At 25.8% G+C, this 21,441-nt stretch overlaps 3 protein-coding genes across 3 annotated transcripts; 2 read left to right on the top strand and 1 right to left on the bottom strand.

Moving 5' to 3' along the window:
* Positions 1 to 5,148: 5,148 nt before the first annotated feature.
* Positions 5,149 to 7,429, bottom strand: OCT59_024309 (uncharacterized protein; the record flags this gene model as incomplete). Its single annotated transcript, XM_066135338.1, has 5 exons — positions 5,149 to 6,269; positions 6,338 to 6,698; positions 6,777 to 6,955; positions 7,043 to 7,118; positions 7,202 to 7,429. The coding sequence occupies 5 exons, from the start codon at positions 7,427 to 7,429 to the stop codon at positions 5,149 to 5,151; spliced, it is 1,965 nt and encodes a 654-aa protein (XP_065991369.1).
* Positions 7,430 to 11,808: 4,379 nt separating this feature from the next.
* OCT59_024308 (uncharacterized protein) lies at positions 11,809 to 14,114 on the top strand (the record flags this gene model as incomplete). Its single annotated transcript, XM_025334386.2, has 5 exons — positions 11,809 to 12,054; positions 12,137 to 12,209; positions 12,286 to 12,470; positions 12,549 to 12,903; positions 12,985 to 14,114. The coding sequence occupies 5 exons, from the start codon at positions 11,809 to 11,811 to the stop codon at positions 14,112 to 14,114; spliced, it is 1,989 nt and encodes a 662-aa protein (XP_025182179.1).
* Positions 14,115 to 18,544: 4,430 nt separating this feature from the next.
* OCT59_024307 (uncharacterized protein) lies at positions 18,545 to 21,062 on the top strand (the record flags this gene model as incomplete). The annotated part of the gene is made up of 5 exons (XM_025325232.2): positions 18,545 to 18,790; positions 18,871 to 18,943; positions 19,023 to 19,204; positions 19,298 to 19,649; positions 19,730 to 21,062. 5 exons carry the CDS (start codon positions 18,545 to 18,547, stop codon positions 20,818 to 20,820), a joined length of 1,944 nt encoding a protein of 647 aa, XP_025182178.1. The 3' UTR covers positions 20,821 to 21,062.
* Between the last annotated feature and the right edge of the window lie 379 nt (positions 21,063 to 21,441).

The raw sequence follows: 21,441 nt of genomic DNA, 5'->3' as shown, positions 1-21,441 counted from the left end.
TTGTGACATGACACACGTAAACAGCTCAAATCCTACATAGTACATATAGTATATAATTGGACGAACCACATGTTCTATATGACTATACGCTATATGGTATAGGTTTTATGGCAAGCCGTTCAAGTCAAAAGTCCGCTGCTATTGCGGCAGGTACCTGCTAGATTTGCGGCAGGTACCTGCTGAATTTGCAGCAGGTATCTGCTGGATTCACGGCAGGTACCTGCTAGAATTGCAGCAGATACCTGCTAGAATTGCGGCAGGTACCTGATAGATTTGCGGCAGGTACCTGCTAGATTTGCGGCAGGTACCTGCTGAACTTGCAGCAGGTACCTGACAGGTTACAAATATGGTATTTTATTTTTTCTGGGTCAAAAAAATTTTTTTGATTTCCATTTATAGTAATCTACCGAATTATTGGATCCAAGTTAGTTTATTTCTTTTTTCAGAAGTGATTTTCATCTCATAATTCTGCCCATCACTATAAATTTGGCTAGAATTAATCGTATAATCAATACTAAAATCTTTAATAGTTTTAATTTATATTGTAAATTCAAAGTATTTTTTAAAATAAGGTTTAATGTAAAAAATAACTTGAAACTCAACTTTTAAGTATAAAAAAATTATAAATGAAAGAATTAATACTAATAAATTATTATAAAATTTTTAAATTCAAATGAGCAATATAAAAATCAATTTAAATAATTTTAAAATTTACAATTTGATTAAATGATTAGTATAACAAAATACACTACCAGAATATTATTATTTATATACCCAATTTAACTATATTGGTTTAAATTTATTGATGCCACTATCATTAATATTATTCTTTTAAAACCAATATCACAAAAACTTTCTTATATGTGGATTATGGCTGGAAATCTCTGATCATTTAGAAAAAAAATTTTAAATTATGAAATCTTTGCAAAACTATTAAAAGAATTAATGAACAAAAATTTACATATAGGGAATATTTTTTTTTAAAAAAAAAGCAACTCCAGTAAATTTAACTTTATTGATAGCTAATTATATGTATATTTTTTTTATAGAAATGTCTGTTGATTTGCTAAAAATCATAAATAAACTATTTATTTTTATTTTGAATTTGGGCAGGAAATCTAAAACAATTATGAGCAGATGTGTGAATATGACAAAGACTCATTTTATATCAATCCCATTGTCATAACTCTTATAAATTCAACTAATAATGATATATAAAGCAAAACTTCAATAAAAATAATAGTATATAAAAAATAAATAATATAACTTTTATAGTTTGATTTTTAAGCTTATTGTAAAATGTCAATTAAACGATCTTTTCAAAAATTTATTTATAATTAATATAGATTCCTTATATATCATTAATTTTAGCAAAATTTAAAGTAATGGGCCGAATTATGAGATGAAGATCACTTCTGAAAAAAGAAATAAACTAACTTGGATCCAATAATTCGGTAGATTACTATAAATGGAAATTAAAAAAATCTTTTTGACCCAGAAAAAATAAAATACCATATTTGTAACCTGTCAGGTACCTGCTGCAAGTTCAGCAGGTACCTGCCGCTAATTCAGCAGGTACCTGCCGCAAATCTAGCAGGTACCTGCCGCAATTCTAGCAGGTATCTGCCGTAAATCCAGCAGATACCTGCCGCAAATTCAGCAGGTACCTGCTGCAAATCTAGCAGGTACCTGCCACGAAAGCAACAGGTACCTGCTGCAATAGCGGCGGACTTTTGACTTGAACGGCTTGCCATAAGGTTTCTCCACCGATGCACCTAAATTAACTAAATGAGGACACCCTATTTAAATTGAAGTACCTTATTGTACACTGCGATTGTCATAAATTTTCTATTGACTATTTTAGCTAACACTTTTTGATTTCTTAATTTTATGATGTTTTTGACTTTTTTCAAATTTTCTACCTCCCTTGTCCATAATTTTCTTTTTTTTTTGATTTTTCCGTATTATCTTGCAAACGTATCTTCTAATTCTTGCGATCATTTTCTTGTTTCTTCCTCGTTCGGTATTGTAGGTAGGCTGCCTATCTCCCCATTTTTAGGTTACGGTATTTAAGTCTTTCATCGATATTTGAATATCTTCCTCTGTATTTGTAATATTATCTCACTAACTTCTTTGATGCCTTCATTAACTTTACTCTTTTACATTTACGAGAATACGTTAATTTGGATCCTGTAAACTATTTGAAAGAATTAAAATTAGTTGTCTCCTATTTCATCATCTAATTCCGCAACATTGTTCGATCCACGACTTGAATTTTGAAACGAGAATCGAATTTTATATTACTAAACTATACATGTAGCCAAAACTTGCTGAAAACATGGCTGAATCCGAAAGTTCCAAAATCTGAAACGAAACTCTGGCAGAAACTTGAGATCAATGTCCGAAACTATTTTATAATTCTGGCCCAATTTTCCAAATCATATATCACGTGACACCAGATAAAAGCTTAGCACGGAAAAAATGTTACACAAAATTTATAATGCGGGCCAAAATGCATAATGCCGGCCGGAAAATTTCGGCCCAACTTTCAACTTTCGGCTAGAGTTTCGTTTTGGAATGATTGGCCGAAGGTCAAATCCTGAAATTATTCCAAAATTGCCGAGTTTCGACAACATATACAATTAAAACACTTTTCTTTTCTTTTTTCTTGAACTAGTATTGCTTTGATTTTTCAAACTTGAACTTTTTTTATCACTTTTATCAATAAGTTCTCATTACGAAAAGATGTAATTATCATATATTTTTGGCAATATTTATGATACTGATCATAATGATTTCATTTCTTTGCATGATTTTACTTGTTTTGGCTACAATTTAACCGGTTCTATATCTTTGATTAATTGCAATCTATCCCTTTCTCGTCTTTATTTTAGAGTCCACGTACCATCGTAACATCTAATTTCGAGGTCTCTAAGTATTGTAGAAAAATCGCCATTATTAAATTTTTTTTTTTCATCCCTTGTAAAATATATTTCTGCTCTTGCTGTTTGATATTTAAAAGCTTTTTATCTCTAACCCTCTTAATTTTTCCTATTCGGTGTTTAAATTTTCCTATTTCATGTTCTTTTCATCTCGTAAAATACTATGGCACATGAAATGTTCAGATGTCGCAGTTGTCGCATATCATATGATATTTAAACGAAATTGTGTAATCATAATCTAATATACTACGCGTCTACGCCCATACTAATTTGATAAGACCATTATACATTTTGTCGGTTTCTTAATAATTATTTTATTCTTTTGCGTTTTAAGTAAAATCACGCCTTTTTCGAAGAACCTTTTAAAAGTAGAAACAAAAGTATAACTAAAAAACGAAAATATATGTAATTTTTACACAAAGAAAAAGATTTTCTAAGGATATAATGGTGATTATTCAGATAAATTTTTTGTAAAATGCAAAAAAAAACTTACTTTTTTATATGTTAATCATAATAATTTTACTATTCACTAAATATTATTTAAGCAGTAAATTTTAATAAAATACATTAATACTTATTTAAACGTTTTAAGTAAGCTTTAACATTTTATTAATATATACTAAATTATTGGACAAAATTAATTTTTAAAAACTTGCAAGAAATTGGTAGTTTTTTTTGTGTAAAACGAATGTGTTACTCGAAATATATATGATTTCTACAAGTAAATAAAAATCTTTAGTTCTTTTAATAAAAATTAGAGAAATTTTAGTTGAACTCAATGATAACCAAAAAATCTATTTAGATAACCAGCTCTATTACCTTAATAAAAGTTGTTCACTTTGCAAAATTATGTCATAAACAATAAAATATTTATTATTAGCTGAGGGAGCTTGAATCAAAATAAAAAATTTTTTTATTAAAAATCTGCTTTTTTGTATTTTGTAGAGAATCTATCTGAATAACTATCAAGATAACCTTACAAAAGCTTTTTTCTCATGCAAAATTACATATATTTATTGTTATTAAAATTAAAGATCTCAAAAAAAGCTTGTTTTTAAGGACGAAGTTTATGGAAAATTATTTCACGAAGCTATTAGTAAATTACTTAATTAGGATAGGTATGATATAGGTTACCCAAATTTTGATTTAATATAAAAATGTCATTTAGATTTATAATTTTTGTATTCGATTTCTCTCCATATGACAATGGGAATTAGTAACCTTTGAAGCAATGATTTATCATTTGACAGACAATAATAGCGTTAGAGAGTTAATGCAAAAGTATAAAAAATGGAGCCTTGCTATAACCGTAGTAATACCTTTCAAAAGGTTAAAGATATTCTTTCGAAAAACTTTAATGACATAATAAGAAATCGAAGCCAGAGTTATTAAGAGCAATAAACGGTTGGTTTCCTAAAGAAAGGTGGTACTGGTCGAAAAACATTTTAAACTCGGAAACAATAGAACTTCTTTTAAGACTAAGTGAGAGTATAGCTTTTGAAATATATAAAGAGGATATTTTACTTAATGGGAAAACAAAATTCCAAACTTCGAAATCTGGTAGCGGGAGGCACAACAAAATCAAAGAATATGAAAAAAAGGAACGAGAAATAGGGTAAATAACTTGAATACAGTTATAGAAAAAGTCAAAGATGCTATAAATCAAAAAATGATAAACGTGGATTTTATTTGCTGCTATTCTACAGCCAAATAGGATCATGCTTTTTTCATCATGCTGATATTTTTTTATTAAGCTAGTATAAATAAACTACCATTGCATAATTATTATTGATATTTTTGATCAATAGTTTATTGTATTTATAAGATGCTCATTGGCGGCTGCAGAATAACTAATATATGTTGTGTTAATGGGATGACTTTAATTGTGATTTTTTTTTTTATAAGAAAAAAAATTATTACACTTTTTTTTATTAACAGTTTTCTTTTAATGACTAATTTAAATAAGGTTGATACAATATATAAAATTAAAAAAAAAATACAAAATATAAATTTTTTATTTATAAAAATTAATAAGTAAAAAAGATCATGATGTGTAAGAATGATTATGTAATAGGTACTAATTTAATAAACTTTTTATTTACGTTTTTAAAGCATTATCATCACGTTTAAAATCCTGTAATTTAATAAAATAATAATGATTAATTTTTCGTATTTTTAATGAATTTTAATGAATTATTTATTTATTTTATTTATTTTGAAGTATTTCTAGTAATACATTTTGTGAATGTTTATGTCCTTGTTTGGCAGCTTTTTCATACCAATAAATTGCTTTGTTTATATCTTTTGTAATTCCTCCTACATTTTCATATATCTTACCCAGATTATGTTGTGCTATCATTTGTCCTAAATTTGCAGCATTTTGATATAATTCAAATGCTTTTTGCTTATCAATTTTAGTTCCAATACCAATATAATAACAATTTCCTAACAGAGTTATTCCACCCAAATCTCCTCCTTCAGCTAATTGCTTAGACAATTCGAATGCTTTGTTATGATCTTTTTCAACACCATTTCCACTTAAATAACGAACAAAAAGATTATGAATAGCCATCATATTTCCATTATTTGCAGCTCTTTCATACCAATAAATAGCCTTTTTTATATCTATGTTAATACCTATTCCATTTTCATAACAATAACCAATTTCTAATTGTCCACGTGCAAAATTTTTATTGGCTACTTTTTCATAGTATTCAAAACCTAATTTTTTATTTTTTGTAGTTCCAGTTCCACTTAGGTAACAATCAGCAACAAAATGTTGTGCTAATATATGATCTTGATCCGATGCATTAATAAATAAATTGAAAGATTTTTTATAATCCTCACTTGTTGCAATTCCAAACTGATTAAAATATCCAAATAAAAAAATTGAATTTGGACTATTTTGATTATTTGATAACCAATTATATATTTCTTCTGAATAAGTGTTATAATTATTAAAATATTCAATAACTTTTCCTTTCATTAATTTCCATTCAATTCTTTTATTTGATAAATTATAAATAAAATCATTTATTTCATCAATTATTCTATTAAAATCTTCTTCAGCTGAAATATTTTCTTGTTTACTTAAAACTATCATAGGATCAATTTCTTTTGTATTAATTTTATTGAAATTTTGAATAAGTTGAGATAATTCTCTTTGTGATTCTAAACCATTAATACTTAAAGAAGCCTTGCTAAATTCATGTTTGTCTAATGATTGAAGAATATTTGCTATTGCATCTGTTTTTGTAATCATCTCTTTTAAACGATCAACTACTTGATATATATTTGGACGATTATCTGGTTCACCATCCCAGCACTCTAAATAACAAATGTAATTTAAGATTAGAAAAATAATATTTAAGTAATTACAATTAAAATTTACTTACTAGTATAAATTTCTACATAATTTTCGGGTGTATCAGGAACAACTGTTTCTCTAAGACCTTGTAAAATCTCCAAAGCTAAACCAACATCATATCGTTCACCTTCAACATAAAAGGGAGGTTGGCCATTGGATATTTCCCATAACAATACGCCAACACTGTAAACATCGCTTTTTTCATTTAATGAGTAAATTTGAGATGTTTGATTATTAATATTTCTTCGTCTATTAAAAATTTTTGGATCAACATAAGGAACCATTCCAAATATTTTGGATTGAACATTTGATGACGCTCCGATTCTTTTTGATAATCCAAAATCCGCCAATTTGATCGTGTTTTGATGAACTAATATATTACCAGAATGCTATTAAAAAGTTATATATAAACTTAGTAATGCAAATATTATATTATAGACAATGATTGAAGAAAATAAATAAATTACCAGGTCACGATGGACAATCCCTTTATTATGTAAGCATGACACAGCGCAAGCTAACTGGTATGCCATAATATATTTATCATCCCATGTAAGTTTACCAAAGTTTTTTTCCAAATAACTTCGAAGACTGCCATTATTAGCATATTCCATTACTAACATATAATTATTACTAACATGATATTCTAAAGAACAAAAGAAATAATTAATTAAAATGCATTTTTTATGAATAAAATACGTATATTATATTAATTAAAGTATCATTATAATACCTGCTGACTCAAATTTCGTTATTCCATGACAACAAATAATATTATCATGATAATCAACTTCACGTTGATTTTTTAACTAAATAAATTCAAATTTTAATAAATAAATTTTAATAAACAATGTTATAATGATAAAAAGAAAAATTTTTATTTAAAAATTACCTCACGAATAATTTCTTCTACGGTGATATTGTCAAGGCTAAAAAAAGACTTTACCGCAAAACATTTATTTAAATTTTTCCAATTTGCACGGTACACTTTACCAAAACCTCCGGTACCAATTTCTTGAAAGTTATTAAATTCCTTGTATTCATAATATTTTATATGTTCTTTGTGAATGGCTTCTTCAATCCAATTAATCCATTCATTTTTATTCTCGATATCTTGCATTTTGATATCAGACATATTGAATAGTAATAATTTGACAGAAAAGTGTTTAAACGATGAGTTTGAACGTTCAAAGTTGTAAAAAAAAAAAACTATTTTTAGCATTTTTTTATGCAATTTAATTCCCGATAGTCGTACAGTGCCACAAACAAAAAGTTGTCAACCACTTGATTTTTTTAGCCGCAGTGCCGCAGTAATGATATGTTACAAAGTGAAAGTTAACTTATTTAGAAAATAGAACCATAATCCATACTTAATGAAGATGGAGAAATAATATATATAAGCCCAGATCAGTTAGTTGTTGAATTTGTCATCACATGATTTATTAACATGAATATTTTAGTAGATATTGACAAAATTATTCAAAGTAATTTTAAACTGGCCTATCTATACTTGCCACCCATATTAATGACGTATTTTTTTATATATTGACTTATAAGAAATTATATAATTGGAGAAATATCATAATTAATTTAACTATATCTTCTATGACCTATGTGCAATGCTAAATTTCATTATGGTTTTATCTTACTATATTTTATAATACATTTTTGATTACATATTTTTACTATTGCTACCCGTTTAAATCATTGTGTTATCTATATATTTTTTTATATTGTTATTTTATTTTCTTCTAATTCCTGTCTTATTACTTTTCGCATGATACTAGTTTTTATATTTCAAACCGTCTATCAATGATCGTATTTATTACGTTTATCTCTTTATTTTCATTCATCCTTTTAACACTTAGAAATTACTAATTACTTATATTTTTATGATTAACTAACTCTATTGCTAATTGTTTTATATATCATATAAAAAATCAAGATTATATACAAATGCTTTACTTATTATGTAATATACATTTTCATTCAATCTCAATATTGATTATGAAATTATATCACTTTGCCCGTATATTAATTTCATTATTCTTGTTTTATGCTTGAATTTTATATTCTGAGGTGTTTTTTTTAACAACTAATTCACCTTTACTGTTTAATTTTGTAATTTTTTAAATTTATCATAATTTATTTTATGATCGTAAACCTAATATTATTTCATTTAAAATTATTATGGTGTCAATTATATACTAATTTATTTACTAAAATTTAAACCACTTATTATATACCATAATACAATTTAATGTTGTATTAGCAATTTTATGAATTAGAAATATTATTATTTCATCTCAATTCTTGTAAAATTTGTTTGGCTGAAAAAAGGCTTTTTTAACACGTGTACGTAATTTTTAGACTTTCCAGTTGATTAAAATTGATCAAAAATTTATTAAATGCTAAATATCATAATTATTGTTCCTTCTGATTCATAACTTAGCTTTTTTTCCTGCCTTATCATGAACTTTTAAATTTACTTAATGTTAAAGGTCTATCCTACCCTCTCAGACAAACTTTCTTCTTACTAGGTTTACAGCAATTAAAAATTGCATCAAATCAACAAGTTTTACATATTACACCTTAAATTAACATTTATAAAATGAAATCATTTTACATCATCTATTATTTTTAAATATTTCACGGAAGCTTTCTTAGTGTGGAGGTACTGGTGTACAGGTTTTGATGTTGCGGTATGTGTGGGTACATGAGTGTGGATGTAGAGGTGTGGGTAAAAGCCAACGAACTTGTACGCTAAATTATTTGTGATTTTAAGCAAAGTCCTAAATATTTTACTTGAAGGGCATCGTTGTTAGCATATTCGATCACTAATAAGCAATTTTTCTATTAAAGAATAAATATTTCTTTTTTGGAATTCACATAATATATACGTAATCATACTTGTCTTTAGAAATGAGCAACATTACTACGAAACCACAAGTTCAAACTTAACAATTAAGTAAATAAAGATTGCTGCATAAATTGACCATTTTCGTAAATAAATTACTTTCGAATGATTTCAGCTCTTTTGCAATGATATGGCATTAACACTAGTGTTGAACCCTTTTTTATAATCCTAAAGTATAGCTAAAAAGAATTTATCGTAAAAATTAAAGAGCCACTAAATTATAAAATCTATATTTCAATATTATTCTGCAAAAGTCTAAGTAGCATGGAAAATTTCAAATTTTTGATAATGAAATTTTTTAAAAAGGATTTCTTGTAAATATTCCTATATAGTTATTTTAATGGTGATCAAAGTACTAGTACTCTTTTTTAATACTGAATTAATATAAAATTGAAAGTCGGTAATCTGCATAACTGCATTTGAATATTAAAAAATGAGCACATCAGCATGACTCTATATTTGTAAAGGAAGATCAGAAAAGTTCAAGATAGTGAAGGAAACAGGCGATATTATTAGAGTTCCAATTCGTAGATTGACGGATATATTTCGGAAATTATATATAATGATGGCAAAGATTTTTTTTGAGATATACTAAGACTATATCTTAATATATATATGAGTAATAACAAAATTAGAAAGTTTGCTTAAAATTAAAAAAGAGGAAATCTAATTTGAATTTTCATTGCGTCGGATGGATTTTCAATCCGAATTAAATTTATCTCTTTTTCTATATTTGAAGAAATTTTAAATTTACTATATCGTGTATCGGGATATAGGCTAAGGATTTCTATGATTGATTAAACACGTATATAGTAATTGCCGAAACGTGTCTATCAATTAATCCGCGGATTGGAACTCTAGATATAAAAAAAAATCTTTTCCTGCCGATCTTCTGAACAAAATTTTTAGCGGAAGAAAAACAATTTTTTATATAAAAACTATATACAAAACTATATACAAAAATGTCATCAGACATGGTTTTAATGAAGGAAAGGATATACGACTTCTCTATAATGAGTTTACAGGTCTGAAAGAAAAGTTTTTAATGTAAATAATTTAACGTAGATGATTATACAGAACTAGAAGCCAAAATACTGGGACCCAAAGCTTATGTACCACAAAGCAGGAATAACACGAAATTTAGAATCATATTTTGTTGGCACCTTCTTATTCCGAAGTTTCTCACAAATTTTCTTCCTAGCGAACGCCGCAGCAACGATGATTCGGTATCATGTGAGCTGAAAGAAAAATTATGCATTTGGAAACTGAAGTAATAGAAAAAGAACGAATAAAATTGTGCCAAAAAAATGAATGAGGAAACTATTATTAATTTGGAAAAGAATCTTTAACAAAATTAGTTAGGATGTTTCAACTCAAACAAAGAAAAAATCAAAACCGAAAAAATCGGCGGCAACACAATCACGAAATGGAAAGATCTTTGAACTGCCCGGATCAATGTTTATCCGAAACAACACGTGATATTACATTTTATCAGAAAAACTATTTATCAAACGTCGGTATAAGTAAAACCGTCCGAGAAAAAATCCGCCTATACAAAACGAGGGATAACGATAGCGATATCATTTAATAAAACAAACCTTTCTGGGAAAAGTAAAATTGGATTTTATTTTAATTTTGGGAACAGGTATAGGATTTAAATATTCATATAAATTATAGTTTACTAGTATCGAAATAGATTGGAATATGATTTAGTTTTGTTTTTTATAGTTTTCAAAAATGTAATTTATTTTTCCTTTTTAACATTTGTATCTCAATCGACGAAGTAGACATAGCATCGGTTTAGATTAGCAAATAGATAGTAAATAGATAGAACAAATTAGTAGGTGCCTACTTCCGTCTTTTGACGGGTTAGTAGATAGAACAACCTATTAATTCATAGTAGTGTTATTTTCATGGATAGTTGTAATTTACCTGTAAAATCACTATAATTACTAAAATGCGCGTTACTTGCAAAAAAAAAAACTCTATATATTATATTGTGAAAAAGTACTATATAAAAACAAAAAAAAAAGAAAAAGCCAACTAAGCCCATCGTACTAGTAACATGTTAGTAAAAATAATGTTGATTTTATAATTTATTGTTATATAATTTATTGAATATTTTTGATCATGACTTAGATCCTTTGCCATATTACTTTTAATAAGCAAATAGGGCGTTTATGATTAATAATTTGAGATTGTCGTCAGTATACTTAATTTTAACGTTCTTTTTATTCTTTTTTTGTAGGTTCAACATTCAGAAGGGATGTGTAATGAAAAATTCACATACTGTACGTTGTAAAATTTTATTAAGTGCCGAATAACGTTTAATATAACAACTTTCATAAAAACTGAAAATATATATATTCATTTGTTAAAAATATAACTTGTTTCAATATTAATATTATTTCATTACTGCGGTACTGCGGCTAATGATAGACATTTTTTGTAATTTTGTTTGGTGATACTGTGGTGAATAATCTGCATAAAAAGGCGTTACTTGGTTACACAAATAAAATTTTTTGCAACTTTAACGTTCAATCGTTTTGTTTTAAAAACTTTTCTGTCAATTATTATTCAATATGTCTGATAATAAGCAAAAGCAAAACTCCGAAAATACGAATGAATGGATTAACTGGGTTGAAGAAGCTATCGTCAAAGAGCACTTAAAATTTTACGAATACAACCAATTTAGTAACTTTCAACAAATTGGTGTTGGAAGTTTTGGAATAGTATACCGTGCAAATTGGAAAAACTTAGAAAAACATTTAGCATTAAAATCTTTTTTTAGTCTTGACAACATCACTGTGAAAGAAATTGTTCGTGAGGTAACTTAATATATAATAATTTTTTTTTATTCTCTGATTTTATTAGCGTATTATATTTAAAAATTTAAATTTATTTATTTAGTTGAAAATTCAACGTAAAGTTGACCTTCATGATAATATTATACGTTGTCATGGAATAACAAAACTTGAACCAGGTATTATAATAATTTTAAATGTGATATTTTTAATTTCCTCATAAAGTACATTTTTAATGTTTTTTTTTATTTTCAGAAAACCATCATGGTAACGTTATTAATTATATGCTGGTAATGGAATATGCAGACGGTGGCAGTCTTCGAAACTATTTGAAGAATAACTTTAGTAAACTTACTTGGAATGATAAGTACCTTATGGCGTACCAGTTATCCAGCGCTGTATCATACTTGCATGTTGAGGGGGTTGTCCATCGTGACTTGGTAATCTATTTATTATTATTTTTTATTGTTTGTAGTGTTATATTTACTTTACTTATTTAATTTTTACATTTTTAATAGCATTCAAGCAATATATTAGTCCATCAAAACACGATCAAATTGGCAGATTTTGGGTTATCAAAAAGAATTGGGGCATCATCCAATTTTCAATCCAAATTATTTGGTATGGTTCCTTATGTTGATCCAAAAAGTTTTAACAGAAGAAGAAATAGTAATAATAACCAAATGTATTCATTAAACGAAAAAAGTGATGTTTACAGTATTGGAGTATTATTATGGGAATTATCAAGTGGACAGCCTCCTTTTTATGCTGATGGTGAACATTATGATGTTAGTTTAATTTTGGAAATTTCACAAGGTCTTAGAGAAACAGTTGTTCCTGATACACCCGATGAATATATAAAAATTTATACTAGTAAGTAAAAAATTTTTAATTTTAATTATATATTTGAAGTTATTTTAGTTAATCTTAAGTTGTATTTTGTCTTCTTTTTAGAATGTTGGGATGGTGAGCCAAATAATCGTCCAACTATATTTCAAGTGGTTGATTGGTTAAAAGTAATCGTTACAAAAACCGATATAATAATAGAAAATCCTCAATTATCAAACAATAAAGAATTTGATAAGATCCCTTCAAGTATTAATAATTCAGAATCCCAAGGAGAATTATCCCGACTTATTAATTATTTTAATAAAATGAGTACAAAAGAAATTTATGCTATAGCAGAGTCATATAAGCAAGAGAAACTATCAACTGAAATAGATTTTAATAGTATAGTTTATGAAGTAAATGATTTAATTTTTAAATTATTAAATAAAGGAGTTGACTGGCAGTTATTAGAAGATAATGTTATTGATTATTTTAATAATCACAATATTAATTTGCAAGAAATTTATAATTGGTTATTAAATAATCAAAATCAAAATAATTTAGATTCCATTTTTTTACTTGGATATTTCGATTATAAGGGAATTGAAATTAGCAAAAATAATGAGAAAGCATTTAATTTATTTATTAATGCGTCAGAAAAAAATCATATACTTGCACAATATTTTGTTGGGAATTGTTATGAATATGGTAATGGAACTGCAAAAAATGAAAAATTAGCTTTTGAATATTATAAAAAGTCAGCTAATAAAAGTCTTTCGCGTGGACAAACACAAATTGGTTATTTTTATGAAAATGGAATAGGCGTTAAAAAAAGTCTAAAAAAGGCTTTTTATTGGTATGAAAAAGCTAAAAATAATGGAAATATAATAGCTATGCATAATCTTGGTAATTGTTATAGAAATGGAATGGGTGTTAAAGAAGATGAAAATAAAGCTTTTGAATTGTTTAAACAATCAGCTGAGGGAGAATATTTAGATGGAATAATGATGTTAGGATATTGTTATGAAAATGGTATTGGAACTAAAATTAATATGCAAAAAGCATTTGAGTTTTATCAAAAATCAGCAAATTTGGGAGATATGTTAGCACAATATAATCTTGGTCTTATGTATGAATTTGGAAAAGGAATTATAAAAAATAAGGATAAAGCAAATTATTGGTATAAAAAATCTGCCAAACAAGGATATCAAAATGCAAAGAATAAATTAGAATTACTTCGAAAAAATAAATCATGATAACTAAAGTATAAATTCTCATTTATTAAGTTGTAAAATGTAAATCAGCAGTACTTTTGTTAAAAAAAAACACTCTAAAATATATAAAATTTCATCATTTTTATATATTAAAAATTCATAAATTTACTTGTGAAACAATGATTCAGCGAACACAATATCGTTGGGCATTTTTATTCGCTAATCATAAATTACTGAATAAATTGATTATCTGATAATCGACTAATAAGACTACAGTTTTAATGTTAACCTAAATTATAATCACTAAAGTTAATAACCACAATCTTTGGATAATGAATATTTTATAAAACATGCATTATAATTCAATATTTTTTGGTTTTCTTTTATTATAAGTGGTATTGTTTGCGATGTTGTAACAAGTACATGCAAAATTTCTATATCTGAAATCTGAATAAGCTATACAATATTCTATTTTTAGTTAAAAAATAAAAATAAAATAAAAATCAGTAAAATTGAAATGAAATGAAACTTTCGTAAAATATAACATAAGGTTATATTAAAATCACATTATAAATACTCTGATACTGTTCATGCATCATTACAATTTAATGACATCATTCTTTATAAATAAATAAACCATAAGACATCTTAACAAAAAATTGTTTCTTGCAAAAAATCTGTTTACATTCGAATGATGTCTGCTACAACTGGTTTTTATAGTAGGTTATTGACAATAATACTAAACCTAAAATCATAGGTAATTCAGTTCGGATGGGTGTATTAATTTGAGTATTGATGAAACTAGTACAAAGGATTACTTTATTAGTACTGTATTATGAATACAGTCATTTTAGCAATATTCAAAAAAATATTCTGGAGGTTTCAGAGAATCTATTATGAAAATTAGGCATTAAAATCTTTTACACTTCAACTATACTTAGATTATTGATGGAGTAAATAAATTATTTTTATTCCACGGTTCCTAATTAAAATTCTTGATTTTTTTTTCTTGATATTCTCACGGGTGATATTTATTTAAAAAGATAGGTAAATAGTCTATCAATATTGGAATAAATTCTATCATTATTAGTCAAATAAGTATATTATTATATTACGAAACCACGATATAAAGTCATTTCACAGAGTTATGTACCATTGATATTCACAGTTGCTTGTGAAATAACTATTACATACACAGTATATCTTTTATGACATATCATGTTCCTAAATTAAATTTTATCTATGATTTAGTTTAAAGAAATATTTGATATTAAATTATTTTTAAAAAAAAGAAATTCAAATTCATAATGTCGACCTAAATTTTGTCAAAATCGAAAATTTCAGTTATATGTAACACAATGTAACATTAATTTTAACAATTATAGACTGGTTCTTAAGAACACTTACAAACTTTAAGATTAAAATTTGCTTTATTCGGTTAATCTGCCAAAGAAATTTGTCTATTATATGTTAATTTTGATATAGTAAACTAGTAAAACAATAAGTGAACTTTTTCAACCATTTTCGTGACTTACAGTTATCATGCGTCACTCCCCTTCGAATTTCATTGTTATGATATTGACGAATTTTTTTTTGGGTAGGTGAATCTTAATTGTCACGCATTATTTGTCTCCGAACACTTTCACGTGTTAGTGAATAACGCGGGAGCGATCGGTTACATGTGTCGGTAATCGATCTTATTTTAATCAAATTAGATAAATTTTCAATTATGTTTATTTTCCTTTCTTTTCACTATATCCTTTTTTATAAACTCATATTTAAAAGAAGAGTCACATAATAAGCCAATACGACGTTACTACATTTGTGGTTAAAGAATGTTCTTTCAAATTTTAAAATGAGTAATGATATTATAGTAGGACCCGAGCTATACATAAAAAGGTAGGGTAAGGGTTTGCGTAGAATTGACCAAAATAATCATGTAGATCTTTCCTTTTATAGATAATTCCGGCCGGATTTTATTTCCTTTTTTAGACGCTGACTGGCATTATCATAATTCCGGCCCTGAAAAAATGCGTAGAGCTAATAGTAATTTTTTTTTGGCTGCACCTTACCTCTATATATATAGCTCGGGGTCCTATTATAGTGCTAAAAAATCGTCAAGATATGCCAAATTGCCAATAACTCGTAATAAAAATACGATGTATTGGGAATAATTATATTAAAAAAATTTTGTCATATTTAGATTACCCTGTATAAATAATTAGAATTGTTAATTATATTAAAAAAATTTTGTCATATTTAGATTACCCTGTATAAATAATTTGAATTGTGTAACATTGAAAAGTGTGCGTTCGATCTATTTCGTAATTATCATATCATAATTATATCATAATTAACTGAGTACGATAACAAATCTTTAAACTAATACATTTACAGTTAATTAAAATTTTAACTGTATTTTTTTTTTTTTATTCTGATGGATTAATACTAACAAAAAAAAGTATATGCAATTATTTGTGGTCATTTCCGCTATTTTAGTTACCACGAACCATTTCTATAATAATAATTTTTTTCAGTTTATACCAAAAAACCGAAACTACCTTTTTAGTCTTTTTTTTATTAATTTTTTTATCCCTCTTTTTATCATTATTGTTTCTTTTGGTTAACTTAACCAAAATTTTTTTATTCTTATTGGATTTTTTTTCAGGGGATTTTTTTTTTAATCGGAATTTATCAAAATTTTGGATTTTTTTTTAACCCAAAAAATAGTCTATTCTTTTTTTTTGGTTTGGTCAAGACTATAGAACTATGTCCTATGGCTTTTTGTGAGATTTTTTTTAGTCAATGATATTGTTTCTAACTAATAAATTCGTGTGAAAATTTTTTTTTAGAGAACTTTTTTTGATTATTGAGATTTTTTTTTCGATTTAGTGAGAACTTTTTTTGTTTGATTTTTTCAATATTATTTCCGACTAATAAATTTGTGAAATTTTTTTAATATTAACGAATTTTTTTTGTGAGATTGTTTTCAATTATATAGATATTTTGTAATTAAATCAATAAATTTTTTGATAAATCTATATAACTAAAAAACTATATGACTTAAAAATTTGTCTGACGTTTGGATTAGTCTCTGCATAATAATTTGAATTGTGTAATTTGAAATCCATGCCATATAATTAAAACCCGTGACATACCTCCACCTGATCTATTTATCCGTGTACATTCCAATCCATTAACTAATACAATTTCATTTTACCTTCAAACTGAAAAAAAATTTTTCTTCCTTTCTTCTTTCGGTTTAGTTTTTTTTTCAAACCGAAAATTTGTTTTTTCTCATTCTTTTCCTGTTTAGGTTTAATTTTTTTTCCTAAACTAAAAATATTTTTTTTTTCGTATCCTTTTTCTTTCCCCCAAATTTATTTTTAATTTTTTTTTTCTTTTAATTTTTTCTAAAAAAATCAATAATAACATGTAGAAAGATGATTAAGATTTTCAATTAAATTGAACGCTGGATAAATAGTTTGATTTTCAAATTCATAAAAATCAAAAAAAAATTGATATTTTTGCTATATTTTATAATTAAATAAATTGAAGAAATTGTTGATTTAATAATAGACTATTATAACCAAATCCATACCCAAAATTCTCTAAATAATCACCAGATTTTTGATTAAAAATTTTAATTCAAATGGTTTAGTTAAATTAATAATTTATCGAATAAAATGAGTATCAAAAGAATGATAATAAATGAAATGAACAGATTTCTAATACATTTAAATGTTCAAATATTTTTCCTAAGTTGATTATAAGTTTAAAAATAATAAGAAATAATTAATTAATATTTGTAGTATTTTCATAATATTAAAGTTTTTTCAAAAATACTTCTAAAAAATTAATCAATTTTTATTGATAATTATTTTTTCACAATTCCTAATTAATCCGAATTTCACTCTACACTCAAACATCAAATCATTAATATAAATAGCTACATTATTCTAAAAATAATTTATTATTTATATCATTCTAATATTATAAATATAATTTAATACATACTTTTTGTTACGTAATTATTACAATATTAAATTCCTAATTATTATAAACAAAAAACTTCTTTAATTACTTAGTATTACATTATAATACTAAATCTTTCTATTTAAAAAAACTCATTGGTCCCGGTGCGAAGCAACGGATGACAGCTAGTAATTATATTAAAAATATAAAGAACATGAAGTTAAAATAATGCACCGAATATTGGTTCAAAATTCTACCGAAAATGATTATCCGAAATTACATGTAACCGGCCTGTGTAACTTCCAAAAATCACATGATCGCGAAGGCGTTACTGTGGTACTGCGGCTTATGATGGACAGCCTTTCTGTTTGGTGATACTGATGGCGCTGTGTGACAATCAAAGGATGGTCTTAAAAAAAGGGGTCATCATTTTCGTTATAAAAAAAAATTTTTTTACAGCTTTGACGTTTAATCGTCAATTATTATTATTATTCAATATGTCTGATAATAAGCAAATGCAAAACTCTGAAAATTCGAATGAATGGATTAATTGGATTGATGAAGCTATCGCCAAAGAGCACTTAAAATTTTACGAATACAACCAATTTAGTAACTTTCAACAAATTGGTGTTGGAGGTTTTGGAAAAGTATACCGTGCAAATTGGAAAAATTTAGAAAAACATTTAGCATTAAAATCTTTTTTTAGTCTTGACAACATCACTGTGAAAGAAATTGTTCGTGAGGTAACTTATTATATAATAATTTTTTTTTATTCTTTGTTTTATTAGTCTAATTTATTTAAAATTTGAATTTTTTTATTTAGTTAAAAATTCAACGTGAAGTTGACCTTCATGATAATATAATACGTTGTCATGGAATAACTAAATTTGAATCAGGTATTATAATAATTTTAAATGTAATATTTTGAATTTTCTTCATAAAGTACATTTTTAATGTTTTTTTTTTTATTTTCAGAAAACCATGATAACGGTATTAATTATATGCTAGTAATGGAATATGCAGACGGTGGTAGTCTTCGAAACTATTTGAAGAATACCTTTAGTACACTTACTTGGAATGATAAGCACCTTATGGCGTACCAGTTATCCAGCGCTGTATCATACTTACATATTGAGGGCGTTGTCCATCGTGACTTGGTAATCTATTTATTATTATTTTACATCGTTGGTAGTAATCTATTTTTATTATTCACATCAATTATATATTTGCTTTACTTACATTTTTAATAGCACTCTGGCAATATATTAGTCCATCAAAACACGATCAAATTAGCAGATTTTGGGTTATCAAAAAGAATCGGGGCATCATCTAATGTTCAATCCAAATTATTTGGGATGATTCCTTATGTTGATCCAAAAAGTTTTAGCAGGAGAAGAAATAACAATAACCAAATGTATTCATTAAACGAAAAAAGTGATGTTTACAGTATTGGAGTATTATTATGGGAATTATCAAGTGGACAGCCTCCTTTTTATGCTGATGGTGAACATTATGATGTTAGTTTAATTTTGGAAATTTCACAAGGTCTTAGAGAAACAGTTGTTCCTGATACACCCGATAAATATATAAAAATTTATACTAGTAAGTAAAAAATTTTTAATTTTAATTATATATTTGAAGTTATTTTAGTCAATCTTAAGTTGTATTTTGTCTTCTTTTAGAATGTTGGGATGGTGAGCCAAATAATCGTCCAACTATATTTCAAGTAGTTGATTGGTTAAAAGAAACTCCTCAATTATCTAACAATCATGAATTTAATGAGGTCCCTTCAAGTATTAATAATTCAGAATCACAGGGAGAATTATCTCGACTTATTCATAATTTTAATAAAATGGATACAAAAGAAATTGATACTATAGCAGAGTCAAATAAGCAAGAGAAACTTTCAACTGAAATAGATTTCAACAGTATAGTTAATGAAACAAATGATTTAATTTTTAAATTATTAAATAAAGGGTTTGAATGGAAATTAGTTGAAAAGCAATTTATTGAATATTTTAACAATAGTAATACTAATTTGCAAGAAATTTATAATTGGTTATCTAATAATCAAAATAGTTCAAATTCCATTTTTTTACTTGCATATTTCAATCTTAGGGGAATTGGGACAAGTATATATGCTGAGAAATCATTTAAGTTATTTATTAATGCATCAGAAAAAAATCATATACTTGCGCAATATTTTGTTGGGAATTGTTATGAATATGGTAATGGAACTACAAAAAATAAAAAATTAGCTTTTGAATATTATAAAAAATTGGCTAATAAAAATTTGTCACAAGGGCAATTAGAGATTGGTCGTTTTTATGGCATTGGAATAGGTATTAAAAAAGATGTAAAAAAGGCTTTTTACTGGTATGAAAAAGCTGCAAATAATGGAAATATAGTAGCTATGTATAATCTTGGTCATTATTATAAAGACGGCGATGATGTTAAAAAAGACTATAATAAAGCTTTTAAATTGTTCAAGCAATCAGCTGAAGGAGGATATTCAAATGGAATAACAATGTTAGGATATTGTTATTTTAATGGTATTGGAATTGAAATTGATGTGCGAAAAACATTTGAATTATACCAAAAATCAGCAGATTTAGGAAATATGGTAGCACAATATAATCTTGGTGTTACGTATGAAAATGGAAGTGGAATTACAAAAGATATAGACAAAGCAATTTATTGGTATGAAAAATCTGCCGAACAAGGAGGTCAAGATGCAAAGAATAGATTAGAAATACTTCGAAAAAATATATGATAACTAAGTTATAAATTCTCATTTTATTACGTTATAAAATGTAATTCAATTAAATCAATTACTTTTGTTAAGTTTATTAGTAAAAAATAGTACTCTAAAAATATATAAAATTTCATCATTTTTTGTAACAATTTATATATTAAAAATTCATAAATTTACATGTGAAACAATGATGAATTAATGTAACAAAAAAAAATTAATTGTAGCAAAATATGATTTAAATAAATATCTAATTGAAATTTATTCTTATCCTTTTTATAGATAGACATTTTTTTTATTATTAACTTGATATATTTGTTTCCTTTTAAATTAAAATGTTATTCTAAGATTATAAAATTCACGAGGATTTGAAATTACTTATTTTCTTTCTGAAAAATTAATTGAACTTAAAAAATACTAGATTATTTCTCAATATTGTCTTATGAAATTATTGTATATATGTAAGAAAAGAACATGAGAGATAATAGTATTAAGGCAACTCTTTTTCTTTAAATAAAATATGAAATTTATTATCAAGTTGAAAATATTTTTATCATAAATTATGTGTATTATATTTACTAATTGTAAACATTATTCAAAAATGACACTTTTCCTTAAATTGTAATTTCAAATCGCTAATAT

This window comes from Rhizophagus irregularis, chromosome 4 (genome assembly GCF_026210795.1).
Source record: "Rhizophagus irregularis chromosome 4, complete sequence".
NCBI lineage: Eukaryota > Fungi > Glomeromycota > Glomeromycetes > Glomerales > Glomeraceae > Rhizophagus > Rhizophagus irregularis.
The sequence above is the reverse complement of the archived record's forward strand: the minus strand, read 5'-3'. Positions and strand labels throughout refer to the sequence as shown.